Raw genomic sequence first — 18526 nt, 5'->3', positions numbered from 1 at the left:
TGCTTCAATTAGATTTCACTCAAATATTAATATTAGCTATAAATTACTAAATATGTAACCTAAAAATACAAATAAATATTCTATTAACTTCTGTTTTACTAAAACATTTCAGAATAAATAAAATCTTACATGGTATTAATTTGGATATGAATATAGATACTAGGTTAATGTTTATATTTATTATTTTTATTTTGATTATTTATATTTTTAGTTGTATAATTAATTTTTTTTATGTTATTAATCAATAAATAAAATTATTTTTTATTAAAAAAATATTAAATTTAATTAATTGCTATTTATGAAAATAAAATATAATAATATTCAAAATTTATTGTCAATTATAATTTTAATTTAAGTGCGATACTTTTAATTTTGGTAATACTTTCATTTTTTTTAGAAATATTATATATATATATTTTTTTTCAAATAATAATAAAAATATATTTTTTAAATAACTATCATAACTAACGACATTACAATAGTAATTTTTTAAACATAAATATTTTTTATATTCTATTGTTTTTTAAAGAAAAACAATAATATAAATATCTTTTTTAGATACATGAATTGGGTAAAAATAATAAAATACATTTATATTTTTTAAATATGTGAAATGAGTTTAAATTTGAATTGCAATGTTAAAAAATATATAAGCACATTTAAAAGAGATTTGTGTAATAAGTTTATAAATTTAAATTGTAATATTTAAAAAAAAATACTTTCTATTTTATAGCCACATTTAATATAACATAAATATAATATTTTAGAACAAATAAAAATTTAACATAATATTATATAAACACACAATAATTAAATAAAAATAATATTTGGATGTGATTACATTTGACACATTTGAATTAGAAATGGTCTATACATGAGATATTTAAGAAATAAAATAATTTTAGATTATTACACTACATGCCTCTTTAATTAATACCTTTAATTTTTATCTATTTTTTCAAAATCATGTTTACTTTTTTTTTATCAATCATTTTACTAATTTTATTCTTATCATTTTACGATAGTCTCTATTTTTTTCTAACTAAAACTTTGTCCCAACTTTTTCATAAATTTACACATTCGTCTCTAAAAAATACAATTTATTATGTTTAAAATTGTGTCTTAATTATGTAAATGTGTAAGAATAATTTAAGTATAATACTCATAAAATATTTAAGTTAAATTTTATTTAGATATAAATTTAATTAATGTATAAAAAAAATTACTCTTCAACTTCTCTCAAATAATTACACACAAAATAATTCACTTTGTATTGTATCTGTAGGAAATTTAAGATAGAAATTTACTATCTTGTCCCTACACCAACAAAACAAACAAATCAGAATTCCAAGGTCAATTTCGACCTTTCTCTGTTCACTTTGACTTTTCAAAGTTAACCCCAAAACGACCCCGTTTTGTCTTTGAACAAAACCTAGGAATGGATCGAGAACCTTCTCATTTCCTTCCTTTCTCTCTGAAATGCTAGAAACCCTAGCAGAGAGTTTCTCAAAGAGAAACTTCGAATCCAAACCCTAGAAACCCAGAAATCCCAAACACAAACCCAGCAGAAAGATCAGATCTACAATGATCTGATCTTTATACCCATACACACACAAAAGCTATAGAGATTTAAGTTAGAAAACACCAAATTTTTCCCGAAGTTCACCAACGAGTTGGCTACGTCTCCGTTTGAGCTGCTCCTCAAAATCTGAGAGCTCGATTCCACTATCAAAACGTTTCAGACATACAACAATGAAGATTCCAAGTCACAGGTAATTTTTGACTGGTAATCTTATGTTTAATACAAGTGTTTATGTGTTTATTCAGTGTTTAATCCCTCTCTCTCTCTTGATCTAACCCCTCTGTTGTTTTCTTTGCATGTACGAGCTTCGATCTCTGGTTCTTCAAGCTTCAAAGTTCTGGATCTTGAAGAACACCCTCAACCAACATTATCTGGTTGATTTGCTTTGAGGTATATTTATAGATCTAGGGTTTGTCTTTTAATTTCAGCATGTGTTTAATTCTGTTAGTTACTGATATTAGTTAGGTATGGATTTTCCTAATCCATTCTAACTAATTTCAGTTAGGGAATTAGAGGCCGAAGGCCAACTTAGGGATTTCCTTTTCTGTCCTTTTGTATCTGGTTGTATCTGGTCTTAATATCAGTGTAAGTGGAGGATTATTTTTAACAATTTCCACCTAATCCTTCACTGAGCTGATATTATAGTGGTCGAGTCAATTTAGAGGGTCATAGCTCTGTGATCCAAAGGATCACCTTATCCCTGATCCAACCCTATTAAGTTTAAACAATGTTTAAACTTAGATAGGGTGATCACTTTAGTTCCCATGTCTGCAGGGTTCTCTTCTGTAGGCACCTTGTCAATGTTTATGTGTCCCTGTGTCACTTTATCTCTGATGAAGTGGTACTTTATTTCTATGTGTTTGGTTCTGTCATGGAACATAGGGTTTCTGCATAGGTGTACACAACTCTGGCTATCAGAGTAAATTACTGGTTTTGTGTCTAGTAATCTTAGCTCTTCTAGGACTCCTTTAACCCATATGCTTTCTTTAATGGCCTCTGTAGTTGCAATGTACTCTGATTCAGTTGTGGATAATGCCACAACAGGTTGTAATTGGACTTTCCAACTTACACAATTCCCCCCTAGTAGTAATATATAGGCTGATGTAGATTTCCTACTGTCTCTATCTCCAGCATAGTCTGCATCACTGAAGCATTCTATTGCTGTGCTTCCTTGTTGCCTTCTGTACTTGAGTCCCAATTTAGTTGTCCCAATTAGGTACCTTAGTAACCATTTCATAGCAAGCCAGTGTGTCTTACCAGGGTTTGTCATGAATCTGCTAAGTACACTAATAGCATAAGCAAGATCAGGTCTAGTGCTTACCATTAGGTACATAACAGATCCAATAGCATTAGCATAAGGAATTTTACTCATTTCCTCCTTCTCAGCTTTGCTCTCAGGGCATTGCTTCTTAGATAGTGTGAACTGTGTAGTTATAGGTTGGCTAGCAATTTTAGATCCCTTCATTGAGAATTTCTCAATAATCTTGTGTATGTAGTCTTCCTGATTTAGAATAAGTGTCCCTTCTGCTCTGTTTCTCTTAATAGAGATTCCCAAAATCTTAGTAGCTTCCCCTAGGTCTTTCATTTCAAACTCAGTTTTGAGTAGGCCCTTCATTGTGTTTACTCTTGCCCTTTCTTTACTGATTATAAGCATATCATCTACATACAGAAGTAGATATATGACTTTATTAATATCAGTACCTTTGTAGTACAAACAGTGATCATAGTAACTCCTAGAAAACCCCAGTTTTAGCATAAATCCATCAAACCTTTTATTCCATTGCCTAGGAGACTGTTTTAACCCATACAGTGACTTAACTAGCTTGCATACATAGTTTTCCTTCCCTTTTTCAATATATCCTTTAGGTTGTCTCATGTAGATCTCTTCTTCTAGTTCACCATGTAGGAAAGCAGTAGTAACATCCATTTGGTCAATTTCTAGGTTGAATTGAGTAGCTAGACTTAGCATTATCCTTATAGTCTTGTATTTTGCAACTGGTGCAAATACTTCATTAAAATCTATACCCTCTTTCTGTGTAAACCCTTTGGCCACTAACCTGGCCTTGTATCTTATAGGTTCATCCTTAGTTCTGCCTTCTTTCTCCTTAAATAGCCATTTACAGTCCACTATGCTCTTATCTTTAGGTTTAGGTACTACAATCCAGGTTCTGTTCTTCTTAAGAGATTCCATCTCTTCATCCATTGCACCTTTCCATTTCCTGGAATTTGGTCCTTTAATGGCTTCTTCATATGATTGAGGTTCATTATTGGCCATTTCCAATTCACTCATAAAGGCATATGCAATGTCTTCATCCCAAATATTAAAACTGTACTTAGGATTAGGTCTTGGTACCCTTCTGCCCCTGTCCCTGACTAGTTGATAATCCCCCAAGTCTTCTTGAGTGCCTTCATCAACAATGTCAGTGTTGTCTTCATCAGGTTCCACCTGAACACAGTTCCTGTGTTCCACTCGAACTCGATCTCCACGGTTCTGTTCGGGTGTGTTCACCGTTTGTTCCACACCGAATAGATCCGGTTCTTCATTTGCAGTGTTACCTGCATTTTCAGTGTCTTTTGTACCTGCACTAGGGTTAGAAGAAATAGGCAAACATGGAAATATATCTTCTTTAAATATTACATCCCTGCTATTAATAGTTTTAAACCCTTTTTGTTCCCAAACCCAAAGTCTATATCCCTTAACTCCTTCTGGATATCCCAGAAAAATACATTTCATAGCCCTAGGTTCTAATTTCCCAACACTTTGGTGTGCATATGCTGCACAACCAAACACTCTGAGATTAGATAAGTTAGGAGGTTTACCAGACCATTTTTCCTCAGGAGTTTTGAATCCATTTGCACTGGATGGACTCCTGTTAATTAAGTACACAGCAGTTAAAGCTGCTTCTCCCCAGAAACCTTGTGATAGTCCAGATTGCAACAGTAAGCATCTCACTTTGTTGAGAATGGTTCTGTTCATTCTCTCTGCAACTCCATTCGTCGGTGTTATTCTAACTGTCCTGTGTCTCTGTATGCCATGTTCTTTACAGTAATTGTTAAATTCATCATTACAAAATTCTAATCCATTGTCAGTCCTTAGAGTTTTTAATTTGTCATTTGTTAAATTTTCCACAAGTGTTTTCCACTGTGTAAACTTAGAAAAAGCCTCATTTTTATGTTTTAACAGAAAAATCCAAACTTTCCTTGAAAAATCATCAACAATAGATAAAAAATATACACAGCCACCATGAGTACTTGTTTTCTCTGGTCCCCACAGATCAGAGTGAACATACTCTAGTATTTTCTTAGTGTTGTGTGTGCCAGTGGAAAATTTCGGTATGATGTTTTCCAAGTACACAACACTCACAAAAATCAAGTTTGCATACCTTGTCATTACCTAGTAAGTTCTGTTCACTCATTAGTTGCAGTCCTTTCTCACTTATGTGTCCTAGCCTCTTGTGCCATAGCATTGCATTTGAGTTATCAGTGTTGCTGTGAGCAGTGTAATTGCAAGGTACAACTGGTTGTCCTTTTAAGTAGTATAAGCCTCCATCTTTGTGTCCTTTCATGATAGTTAGGGCTCCTTTGCTTATTTTCATTTGTCCAGATTCAATCTTGCTAACTATGCCTTGGTCATCTAGAACACTTAGTGAAATTAGATTCCTAGCTAGGTTAGGAACATATCTAATTTCACTTAGAGTTCTGACCATTCCATCATGCATTTTAAAGCTTATAGATCCACAGCCTTGTATATCACAGGTCTGGTTATTTCCAAGTATAACTCTGCCTCCATTTGTTTTCCTGAAATCAAACATAAAAGCTTTATTATTAGTCATGTGGAAAGTGCAACCAGAGTCAAGGATCCATTCATCTTTGATGGATGGTCCAACTTGGTACACTTCACCACTTTCATATCCAGTAGTAATATTAGCATCATGCATATCAGATTTAGGTTTAGAGTTTGAGTATTTAGAGTCTCCCTGTCCATGTGGTTTTTGTTTGTTATTTCTTTTCAAGAAATAACGGTCTCTTTGAAATGCCCGGGTTTACCACGGTTGTAATGTACCATTAGTTTCATCGCAGTTTCTAGGATTAGAACTTGATCCGCCTCTTTGAAAACCTCCCTGTTTGTTTGAACCTCTGCCTTGACTTCTACCTCTGTTATTCCAAGGTTTTCTTGGACACAGTCCGCCCCTTACTCAGGTTGACTTCACCATTAGAATGTCCACCTTTCTCTGTCCTCATTTCTAAGTCTTTAGATTTGAGTGCAGAGATCACCTCTTCTAGGGTTATAGATGTCCTTCCATACTTAATAGCAGTCTTGACTTCTCTGTAGGATTCAGGTAATGAATTTAGAATAATAATGGCCTGGTTTTCATCACTTAGTGCCTCATTTTCCCTGCATTTGCAAGTTCAATATGCATCCTTAAGAATTCATCCAAGTTTTGATCAAGAGATTTGGATGAACTCATTTTAAACCCAAAAATCCTTTCCTTCAAGAAAATCTTGTTGGTTAGGGATTTCTGTTGAAACTGTTCTTCCAATTTCTTCCAAATCTGGGCAGGAGTTTCTTCCTTGTCAATTAGTCTGATAATGGCATCTGATAAGTTAAATATCATGATACCAGTAGCAGTTTCCAAGTATTCTTCTTGTTGAATCTTGGTAGTCCCTTCTGGCCATTCTATAGGATCATTAAGTACTCTCAATAATTTCTGTTGAGCCAAGAGTGACTTAATCTTTCTCCTCCAAATCCTATAATCACCAGAACCATCAAATTTGTCAATGTCAACCTTTAAATTGCTCATAATTAATGAAGTTAAGTAAAATCAATTAAAATAGATAATAATAGGCAATTCAGTTATAATGGTTATTAGAAAATGTCCCAGAAATCCTTTGTTAAAGATTTCAGATTGGTTTTGTTGAGTTCTTGAATTTCTTGTTTGTGTTTCTTGATTTCTTGCTTGAGTTCTTCTCCTTCTTGATATGTTTGAATGTTGATCTTTACAGCTTCAACCAAGCTCTGATACCATTGTAGGAAATTTAAGATAGAAATTTACTATCTTGTCCCTACACCAACAAAACAAACAAATCAGAATTCCAAGGTCAATTTCGACCTTTCTCTGTTCACTTTGACTTTTCAAAGTTAACCCCAAAACGACCCCGTTTTGTCTTTGAACAAAACCTAGGAATGGATCGAGAACCTTCTCATTTCCTTCCTTTCTCTCTGAAATGCTAGAAACCCTAGCAGAGAGTTTCTCAAAGAGAAACTTCGAATCCAAACCCTAGAAACCCAGAAATCCCAAACACAAACCCAGCAGAAAGATCAGATCTACAATGATCTGATCTTTATACCCATACACACACAAAAGCTATAGAGATTTAAGTTAGAAAACACCAAATTTTTCCCGAAGTTCACCAACGAGTTGGCTACGTCTCCGTTTGAGCTGCTCCTCAAAATCTGAGAGCTCGATTCCACTATCAAAACGTTTCAGACATACAACAATGAAGATTCCAAGTCACAGGTAATTTTTGACTGGTAATCTTATGTTTAATACAAGTGTTTATGTGTTTATTCAGTGTTTAATCCCTCTCTCTCTCTTGATCTAACCCCTCTGTTGTTTTCTTTGCATGTACGAGCTTCGATCTCTGGTTCTTCAAGCTTCAAAGTTCTGGATCTTGAAGAACACCCTCAACCAACATTATCTGGTTGATTTGCTTTGAGGTATATTTATAGATCTAGGGTTTGTCTTTTAATTTCAGCATGTGTTTAATTCTGTTAGTTACTGATATTAGTTAGGTATGGATTTTCCTAATCCATTCTAACTAATTTCAGTTAGGGAATTAGAGGCCGAAGGCCAACTTAGGGATTTCCTTTTCTGTCCTTTTGTATCTGGTTGTATCTGGTCTTAATATCAGTGTAAGTGGAGGATTATTTTTAACAGTATCTACTACAGAGCATAATATACAAGAATGCAAAAACATAATGCATAAATAAATTACTAATAAATAATAAAAAAAAAAATTGAAACCGATTTTAATTATAATATTCTTTTGCAGAATTTACTTTTTGAATAATAATTCATGTAAAAAAAAAGAATTAAAGAAATATAAGAGATGTAATTACAGAATTTCTCATAGAAAATATAATATAACAGAGCAGAAAAAAAAAATATTGTCTATAAATGAGAAATGAAAATTTGATAAAAAAATAAATAAATAAAAGCACATACGATTCTTATAAGAATATACTCATGAAGCAAAGTTTTCGTTTCGATGATTAATCTAAATCAATACTAATTTAACTCTGTGAACTTCATGAATATATACTTACTCATGAACAATTATTTATAAGTAATACAGTTATAGAAATCCCATATAATACCGAAAATGGAGAGAAACTTCCAAAAAATGGAAAAATATAAAAGGCACAAACAATGCTTAGAAGAAAGTGTGTAAGTAAAACATGACACAATATGCAAAAACCTCGATCAAAGAGAATGCCAAAACCAGCTCAAAGAAATATCTTATGTCTGATGCTATTTATTATACAAGGATAGCAAATGACAAATGCATAATAAACAACAGTATATATATATATATAATATAATATATGATTTATCTCCCTGTAATAACGGAAGATGAATAATGGGGGTCAAGATCAGAGCTAACACTTGAGGGACAGGGAGGCATAGTATACATTGGCACAGGTAACTTGGGCGGCAAATTAGGCAAAGCAGCTTCAAAGTTAAGAACACTCATCACTTGCTTTATAGAGGGCCGACATGTTGGATCAGGATGGCAGCACCACAGCCCAACAACCATCACGCACTCCATCTCCTTATCATTGTATTCCGTACCAACAAGTCCCTTGTCAACTGCCTCAACAAGTTGGTCACTCCCGTAAAGCTCCCATACCCACTCCACCAGCATCACCTTACCCTCTTCTGCATTTGATACAATTGGCTTTCTTCCACTACAGATTTCAAGTGCTACCACGCCAAAGCTATAGACGTCGGACTCCTTGCTAGCCTTGCTGGTAGTTAAACATTCAGGAGCTAGGTAACCTCTTGTTCCAGCTACCAGAGTTGTGTCTAGACCCCTTTCATGATCAACTAGCCTTGCCAGCCCAAAGTCTCCTAGCTTAGCATTGAAGTTTGAATCCAACATGATGTTGCTCGACTTGATATCTCTATGCACCACACATTGTTCCCATTCTTCGTGAAGATACAAAAGAGATGAGGCCAAACCAATAACTATTTTATGCCTTGTTGCCCACGGTAGCATGGGTTTTTCACCACGTAGGTGTTTATTAAGGCTTCCATTAGGCAAATATTCATAAACAACAAGAAGCTCATCTCCTTTGTGGCACCAACCAATAAGTTGAACCAAATTCCTATGTCTTAAACGACTTATAATTTTTACCTCAGAAATATACTCTTTCTTACCCTGCCTTGAGCCCTTAGAAACTTTCTTAACCGCCACTTCAGTGTTGGATTCTCCTAAGATGCCTTTGTAGACACCTCCAAAGCCTCCCTCTCCAAGCTTCCCAGCTTCTGAAAAGTTGTTTGTTGCTTGACTTAGTTCCCGGTAAGTAAACCTCTTGGGGCCAATCCCTGTTTCTAATTCTCCATCGATGGAATCTTCCTCCTCTGTTTCTGCTTCCCTACCAACTCTCTTTCTCCAAAACATGAACCATACCAAGCCCAGTCCACAGCATAGAATACCAGAGCCCACACCGAAACCGATTCTTGATAATTGATGGCTTCCTCCCCCTTTTTTAGTTTCCAAGGGAGGTGTGGGGCTTGGGATAGCAGATATGGTATTATTATTGTGAAAGATATTTGAGTGAAATGACCAAGACAAAACTTTATTTAATTGCACATATGAACCTGTAGCTGCAGAGAAACCAACTCTGACCTCTTCCCCTAAGAACGTCAAATCAACTAGAGATGAAAGGCTAGTGTTTTCACCAATCACTGTACCATCACCCGCATAACTGAGAAACACGGTTAAATTTTTAGAAGTAGAGTTGTAACTTATTCTAGCATTTCCCACTCTTGAACCATTTGTCATTTTAGTCTTCGGTGAGACATGTACATTTGAGACAATGGAGTTGACATTGATACCAACATGATTGGAGTTAGGATCCCAGTAATTCTTAAAGGTGTCAAACTCCACTGCAACGATAGGATTACTTACAATCGAATCAGATTCTCTGGGTATCAGTCCGAGGTTTCCGCCTTTTGAGTTATTAGGAATAACTGAGTTGAACGGCGCAATGAAGAACGCTAATCCATCTCCGCTATTATTTTTGTGGCCTCCATCCATTACAAATTCGAAATTAGTGGTGAAGCTTGCAAGAAGTTCCCTTTCGGGATCCCGAAGTTGGACAGCCTTGTTGTACGAGGCTCGACCGTTACCGTGGGGAATAGAAGAATTAGGAGGAAGCAATGTGAGCTGTAGAACCCCGTTGTCTAGATAGGCGTCCGCCTCGAGTTTAATGTGGTTAATGCTATTTTGATCGAAACTGGGGAAGCTGAAGGAAACTGAAGAACCCTTTTGGAGTAGGAAGAAGACCACAATAAGAGTCGTTATAATAAAATTATATGAGCTAATAAGGAACTCCATTGTTATTGTTGTTAAATCAGTAACGAAGCATAAGAAAGATCACAGATACAGAGCTGGGAAGTAGTGTGTAACTAACTATATCATTAGATAAATGTAATTTTATTCAAAATTAAGGACTATATATGATCTCTTACTCTTAAAGACGTTCTATGTTATTCTTGTTTATTAGCTTAAAGGTCTTAGTCAACGGCGTTGATTTGGTCATGTTGGCATGTATAGAATTATTGGCTTTAGTTAGACATAATTGAGGTTCAATGAGCAGAGAAAAATCAAGAAAAAGAAAAAGACTAAAGATTTGAATGAGAAATCGTCTCATTAATTATGACTATTTCTAGAAGAGAAAACATTTCTGTTTACTAATCAAATCAACTGGACGGACAGTAACGATGGGCATGTGATGGCCTGGTGTGTAAGTCTTCATTCATACGTACAAAATTAAGTACTCCTTAAGACCCCATGTTTCAAATTTGCACATTACATACACTTTTATTGAAGTGTTCATATCTCATGTAGAATTCAATACACTCACACATTTTACTTCTCATTTTAGAAAATTTCACTAAGTTCTGAAACTCTTGTTCCTCTAAAGTTGCTGATTTTTGTTTCCTGATAGTGTTGATTCTTATCTTGTTGTGCTTTGATACCACTGTTAAAAGTTAGGTGGTCTTTTAACCCTGAATCAAGAAAAGCACAATTAGTGATATTAGGCTAATTAAATTTGCAAAACTTAGTATTATTGCAATATTAGTACTCATTCATCCATGAGTTCAAGAATGAACAGTAACGAAACAATTAGGGTCGGTTTTGAGTTGAAATGGACTATAAGCAGAAAAACTTTTTTGGGCCTTTACTATAAAGATACAGAGAAAATTACACTTACTATGAGATTTTAAAATTTTTTACGTTAAATATGACACTTTTAAATTTGACCAATTTATATGCTATTTTTTTATTTTTAGGTCTTTTTCGGTATTTGATATGCCATATATATGTAAATTAGGTTTTCAAATCCCATATTTAATATTTTTATATGTTTAAGTAGTTTTATTTCCCACTGATGCCAGAAAAGTCGTCGGAGTTTGCTGCTGGTGCCGAAAAAATCACCAGAGCAGCTGTCGGTGCTAGAAAATTCGTCGAAGCTGTTGTTGATGCCAAAAAATTTGTTGAAATCGGCATTATCGCCGAAAAAATTACCAACCATCAGGTGGGTGGTTACGTTGGATGATTGAGGATGTTTGAAAATATCTAGCGTTACAACCATCATGTGGGTGGTTACGTTGGATGATTGAGGATGTTCGAAAGCTATCTTGACAAACTTCATTGTCGGGAGGATGAATGACAAACACTCATTTGAAATTATCCGACGTCACCACCCTCAGGTGGGCTTTCGGTGGGCGTTCAAGTTGGATGATTGAGGACGTTTGAATGCCATCTTGATGAAGAAACCAATTTTTTGGTGATTTTTCTCGACGTCAACAGTAACTCCGGTGACTTTTCCGGTGCCGACATCAAACTTCGGTGCCTTTTTCGGCACCATTGATAACTCCGGTGATCACTGTAGTTTCATTTGTTTTATTTTTTTTTCTTTAAAAAAAAAAGATATTGGCGGCTAAACCACCTAAACTTTACGGTTTGTAACACTTAACTACAAAAACTGAATTTTTGGCGGCAAATTACCTAAACCCTGGTTCCGTTTTGCTCTACACACCTCCGTCCAAAAATCACAGTTAAGTGCCACGGTAGACTGTCCACGTGTACACACTTGTACACGTGGCAAGCTTTTAGTGGTCCACGTAATATTAGTTTTAAAAAATAATTATAAATATTTAAAAAAAAATTAAAAAAACCAGAATTTTTTTTCCTTTTTTCCTTTTTTTAATTTTAATTTTTTTTTTTTTTTTTTATTTCTTCTTCTTCTTCTTCTAACTAAAATGGTGGTCTTGTCTTGGTTACTTATCGGTCTTGGGATGAAGAAACCAGAGAAGAGGTTGAAGAGAGTGTAGAAAGCAGCGGCGGTCATCATGCCGTAGTAGGTGAAATATAGGAAGGAGAAGAAATTGACGAAGAAGAACCAGAAGAATTGAGCTGCTCTCCATTCAAAGCTCACCATGACATACACTATCAGATTGTAGTAAGTCGTTTGAATAAATACATATAGTATTTCAGTTCACCACCATTTGGGTCATTTGATTGTAGCGTTTTCATGGTAGGTTCAATAGGATTGAGTTTTTGCTCAAAATGAAAGGAAAAACAATGATGTTTGTTGGTGATTCACTTGGACGGAATCAATGAGAGTCTTTGATTTGTATGTTTCAGCTTCGGCGCCTGGTTCACAGACCCAAATGACCCAAAGGAAGAAGAAGAAGAAAAAGGAAAAAAAAAAAATAATAATTTTTTTTAAATTAAAAAAAGTAAAAAAAAGAAAAAAAAATCCAATTTTTTAATCTTTTTAAATATTTATATTATTTTTTAAAATTAATATTACGTGGACTATTAAAAACTTGCCACGTGTACAAGTTTGTACACGTAGACAATCCAGCACTTAACTGTGATTTTTGGACGGAGGTGTGCAGAGCAAAACGGAACCAGGGTTTAGGTAGTTTAGCCGCCGAAAATTCAATTTTTGTGGTTAAGTGTTACAAATCGTAAAGTTCAGGTGGTTTAGCCGCCAATATCAAAAAAAAAAAATATGAAGGGAATTTTAATATCTTTTATGGTATTTCAATCCCATATATGTTAAGTTTTTATTTTAAATACCATATTTTTTCATATTAAGTTTCCTTACCATATTTATCTAATCTAGTTTTATTTTTCCCATATTTATGGAATTACCCCAAAGATAAATGGTATTTTTAAAAATTATTAAAAAAATATTTATATTTTTTAAAATATATTTTTTTTTTATTTGGGCCCCTAAAATGAGTGAGCCCTAGGCGCGGGCCTAGTCCGCCTATGCGTAAGGCCGACCCTGGGTGCAATTAGAACAACCCAATAACCCTCGGTTGAAACCAAACCCTTCTAGACTAAACTTCCTCTACTCCTAGGGTTCGAACCACTTCAAGAAACCCTTAGAAAGAACAATGTCTGTTAGGGTACTTCAAAAAAAAATGTTTGTTAGGGTTAGAGATTCACACACACACAAATCACACAAGAAGTTAACACGAAATCAAATACAAAGAAATTAGGGTCAAGAGAATCAAACATACAGGAGGAACACAACAATTTTTCTCAAGGTTCACCCAAGACCTGTTCTAAGATTGGGTGGGCCTTAAGAGAAAACAAATTATTGGATCATTTATTTAAAAAATAGAGAAAATTACACTTTATACCTACTTTTTATTTTTTATTTTAATTTTTACCTTCATTTTATTATTCTTTAATTTATACCCAATTTTATAAATCATATTATCATTATGTATATTAGAAATTCTAATTTTAATAAGTTATGTGAGCTTATATTTGATACTTCTGATTTTAAAAGAAGGTATTTATTAATTAAAATTATATTTAATTAATATGTAATAAAAAAAAAGGTAGTTTTCAATTTATTTCTTTATTTAAGTACTTAGGTGTCGTTTGGTTGGAGGTAATGAATGGAATGGAATGGAAAGGAAACAATTTTTATTCCATTCCTTTGTTTGGTTGCATTTTATGACACGTTTACTATACAGTATTCAGAATCGGAATAAATTAAAGGGGAAATGTAACTGAATAAATAAAAAATAATCGGAATCAATATTTGTAATATGTTGTTTACTAATTTTTTTTTGGAAATGGAATGGTAGTGATTTATCTTGTTTACTTTATTAGGAAGGGAAATTTTATTTACACCCCAAAATTTTCTAAAGGCACCCCATTTTAATAATTTTAATTTAATATAAAATTTATATCTTTAGTTATACTAAATTTTTTCAACTTTTTTCTTCCAATTCATAAACTTAAAAAATATACTTATCAAATAAAATTAAATTATATTTTCAATATTATTACAAAAAAATTAAAATAAAAATTTTTATGAAATTTTCTTAGTAAAAAATAATAAAAATATATACATGAGAGAAAAAATTATGAAAATAAAATCAAAATAAGTATTAAAATTAACATAAAATAATGTGAGAAAAAATTTTTAAAAAAATATCAAGAGTAATTTTTAAAAACTATTTAAGTTTATATATTTTTCTAATAATGGGGTGTATTTATAATTTGGTGGGGTGCAAATAAAAGTACCCTATTAGGAAACGTAATCGGAATGCTTAAATTGACTAAATTGTCCTTTTGAGTTAAACTATATTATATGGTAGTTATTTTGTAAGACATATTTTAAAGGACAAAATTGTCATTATATATTTAATATTAAAAAATAAAATAAAAATAATTAAAATCCATTACCCTTAATGGCATTCCTTATAAAATTAGTGGGGGAAGTTCTTCCTTTCTTTTCTCCTTTATTTAATCAAGTTCTCCATTTCCTAATTTTAATAATGTAAGTAAACAAATGTAAGGGAATGATTACCTTACTATTGATTCCCATTACTTATTAGTAAACATGCCATTAAAGTATTGGAATAGCATTCCAATAGAATGTTCTTTCCACTATTTTGGTGGAATTGCTATTCCATTTTAAAAAGAAAGGAATGACCATTCCAATGTAACAAGAAAAAAAATTTAATGATTTTTTTATCAATTTTTTTTATGTATTTAATGTCTTTATTTCTGTTCTGATGTAATCTTGAGACTTTTGGCAAATGTGAAACAAATTGTGATTGATTTGAATCTATTAATGTATTTTTTTTAGGCAATAACTATTAGTTGCTGCTCTAAATTTAGAGTAAAATATGATTGCTAGATCAAGCACATAATTTGAGTATCGAGCTCTCTCCTTCGCTACTTCAGAACTCATGTGGATCCAATTTTTCCTCACTGAAATATCGGTTGCTCTTCATCAATGTCGCATTTTGTGGTGTGACAATCTTGAAGCTAGTTCTCTAGCCTTGAATCCAGTCTATCATACGCGCACGAAGCACATTAAAATAGACTTATACTTTGTTCGTGACAGGATGATTGCAAATCAACTAGATGCGTTATGTTGAACCACATACCAGATAGCAAATATTCTTACTAAGCCTCCATCTCTCTAAAATTATCTACTTCAGGAATAAATTAACACTTTTCTGACCAGTGTAACTTCGGGGATGTTAGGATATGTTAGTTTGTTACTTGTTAGTTAGCAAATTAGTTATTTCAATTTGTAACTGATTGTACTCTTGCTGAGCTTATTGCCAGCTGTTGTAACTATCCTATTGGATCTTGTTCTATATAAAAGAGGCTGAGCTCATCTCTAATAAAAAAGCCATTTTCATTTTCATTTCACTCATCTCTTTCTTCTCCATCTCCAAATCTCAAATTTGTGTTGTTTTGATTTTGTTTTTGTTTTTTCTTCACTTTTATACACAAAACTCATGGGCATAATATCTTCCTGCTTGATTTTGGTGAGAACAGAAGTGTAGCTTGTAGCTAGAGTGCTAGACACCGAACTGCTCATGCAAATGGTTCACAGAACAAGAAGTACTCCTAGGGACATATAAATAGGATTTTACCAAGATCATGCACCCAAGATCCTAAATGAGTGCTCGAGAGTCGAGAGGCAAGCGATTTGGAATATATCTATTTGATATTATATATGTGTAATTGAATCTTGAGTTAAATTATACAATGTCGTTGAAATCTTTATATATATATTCGGCTTCTTTACAGTCATTTGACATTTCTCATAAGAACAAGTCAGCCATTTTTTTTTATGATTAAACTAAACTAATAGTTGAAAATTAATTACTCTATAATAAACACAAATTAGGATAAGACAATCCAAAAAGCAAAAGTTTAAGTAACCAATAAATCCCTGGAAAGCTAGGTCAAACTCGTTAGTTGAAAGCGAGTTTCCTATCTAATTAATCGTTCTAACTGTTTTTGTCTTAATCCTGTTTTTAACACATTTTTTATAACCTTGCTGACAAATATAAATTGCGTACTGGGTACATATCACCTTCTATTATATGTGTTATTTGTACACTTTTTTAACTCTTAGCTATATTAATAGTTTTGTAGGAAAAATAATACCGCTTAGCACACTCCTCCGTGTGCTATTAGTGCAATTAAGTATTTTATCTCATATAACTTAATAAAATAATTTTTTAAATATATCGCTAACCAATAGAAAAGAAAAATTATCTATAATTTTATAACTGTTATTAGATTTTTTTTTTTTTTTTGAATAGACTGTTATTAGATTTTAAAATATTTATATTTTAATTTTTATATTAAAAAATAACTAAACATACTGATTTGACAATTAAATTATTAAAAATAAGATAGAGGTCATTCTTACTATTTTTTATTAATTAAAATTATGTGTATAATAATTTTAAATTATAAATAGTTTTGTTACAAATATTTTAATAATTAAGTACAAATAAAATTACTAAAAGACCCTTACTTAGTAACAAATTATAAAAAATTAATTAATAATTATTAGTAATTTAATTTTAATTAATATTTTATAAGAAAATAAAGTATCAAGATCCTATCAGGTTAATTATTATTTATGTATTTTTAATATCTAAACTAATCACAATCATTTAATAGTAATCCAATAATTAAAAATAAAAATATTCATAGTGTTACATATATAATATAACCATTTAAATATTTTCCATAAAATAACAACTTTTTTGTATTTTACCACAAAATAAATACTATTTGAAACTATTTTATACTCTAAATATTCCTCTTTTTTTTTTTATCTTTCCATCATATTCCTTTGAAAAATATAGGGTTAATTTCACAAATGCACAAAAACAACAAAAAAAAATAACAAAAATACGATTTCACGGAATTTTAAACATTTTTACGATTTTTTTGATTTTATTTACATAAAATACGGTATTTTTATGTTGAAATTTTGTTCATTTGTTGTTAATTTTTTGTTATATGTATGTTATTTTTTGTTATATCATTTAAACAAAAAATACATGAATAATAGTTTTCTTTCAACCTATGAAAATATGGTTCTAAAAAAAGTAAAAGATCACACCCATTAACTAAGCCACCATTAACCAAGTCATTCAAGAAATAAGATAAAATATAAGAAAAATTCACCCACACTCCATTATTTCTATAATCCAAATTGGCTTCTCTCGGTCACCTTTCTAATAATTTTTTATTACTTAAAATCAAAATTTTAATTGTTCATACATTGCATGTAATATTGACCAAGAAAGTTTCAGAAAAGCATCCGTTGAATATGGCTATATTACTCCATGGAAACAAGTTAATTGATTTGTCATCAACCTTGTATCATAGGCTTCCCCAACAAAATAACATCAATAATGGCTCTCTTCAACCAAAGTTCATACCTTCTCCCAGCACAAAATTTCAAGGCTTTTCTCATCAAAACTGGCTTCTTCTTCTTGCTACTTATAACAAAAGGCAACTCAGTTGTCTTCAACTTCAGCTCTTTTCAGCCAAACATGCCTCAAATATCATTCCAAGGTGAAGCATTCGCAAATGGTGTTTTACAGCTCACAAGGAACGATGCTATTGCTTCTCTTAATAGCAGTGTTGGCCGAGCCTCATATGGCCAGCCAGTCCAGCTTTGGGATGCCAAAACTGGAAGGCTCACAGACTTCACCACCCATTTCTCCTTCACAATCCAAGCACTCAATGAATCATTGTATGGAGATGGCATGTCCTTCTTCATAGCACCTTTCGATTCTGAAATCCCCAACAACTCGTCTGGTGGACGCCTCGCGCTTTTCAGTCCTCAAACAGCTTTCAACAAGTCTGCCAACAGTATTGTTGCGGTTGAGTTTGATAGTTTTCGAGATGAATGGGATCCCAGCTCTGATCATGTTGGAATTAATGTCAATTCCATTGTTTCAGATGCAAATGTCACATGGAGTAGCAGTATCAAAGATGGAAGACGAGCAAATGCTTGGGTGAGTTATGACTCAGCTTCTCACAATTTGAGTGTCTTTCTTACATATGCTAATAATCCCATCTTCAGTGGAAACTCTAGTCTTTCCTTTATAGTGGATTTCACCAAAATCTTGCCTGAAAAAGTTAGAGTTGGCTTCTCTGCAGCCACTGGGCAATGGGTTGAATTACATAATGTTCACTCTTGGTCTTTTAACTCTACTTTGGAGGCTACAGATGAGAAAGAAGGAAACAGAGCTGGACTTATAATTGGTTTAGTGGTAGGTTTCTCTGTATTGGGTTGTGGCTTACTTCTACTTTGGTTCATCATTCGGAGGAGAAGGGCAG

At 32.7% G+C, this 18526-nt stretch overlaps 2 protein-coding genes across 2 annotated transcripts; one reads left to right on the top strand and one right to left on the bottom strand.

The window, feature by feature from the left end:
* Positions 1-7743: 7743 nt before the first annotated feature.
* Positions 7744-10324, bottom strand: LOC115704509 (L-type lectin-domain containing receptor kinase IX.1-like). The gene has a single exon (XM_061108343.1). It carries the CDS (start codon positions 10205-10207, stop codon positions 8195-8197), a length of 2013 nt encoding a protein of 670 aa, XP_060964326.1. The 5' UTR covers positions 10208-10324; the 3' UTR covers positions 7744-8194.
* A 7268-nt stretch (positions 10325-17592) lies between these two features.
* Positions 17593-18484, top strand: LOC133034488 (lectin 7-like). The gene is made up of 2 exons (XM_061109583.1): positions 17593-18201; positions 18347-18484. The coding sequence occupies exons 1-2, from the start codon at positions 17593-17595 to the stop codon at positions 18446-18448; spliced, it is 711 nt and encodes a 236-aa protein (XP_060965566.1). The 3' UTR covers positions 18449-18484.
* The last annotated feature ends 42 nt before the right edge of the window (positions 18485-18526 follow it).

This window comes from Cannabis sativa, chromosome 1, assembly GCF_029168945.1.
Source record: "Cannabis sativa cultivar Pink pepper isolate KNU-18-1 chromosome 1, ASM2916894v1, whole genome shotgun sequence".
NCBI lineage: Eukaryota > Viridiplantae > Streptophyta > Magnoliopsida > Rosales > Cannabaceae > Cannabis > Cannabis sativa.
This window is presented reverse-complemented; position numbering and strand designations above follow the sequence as displayed.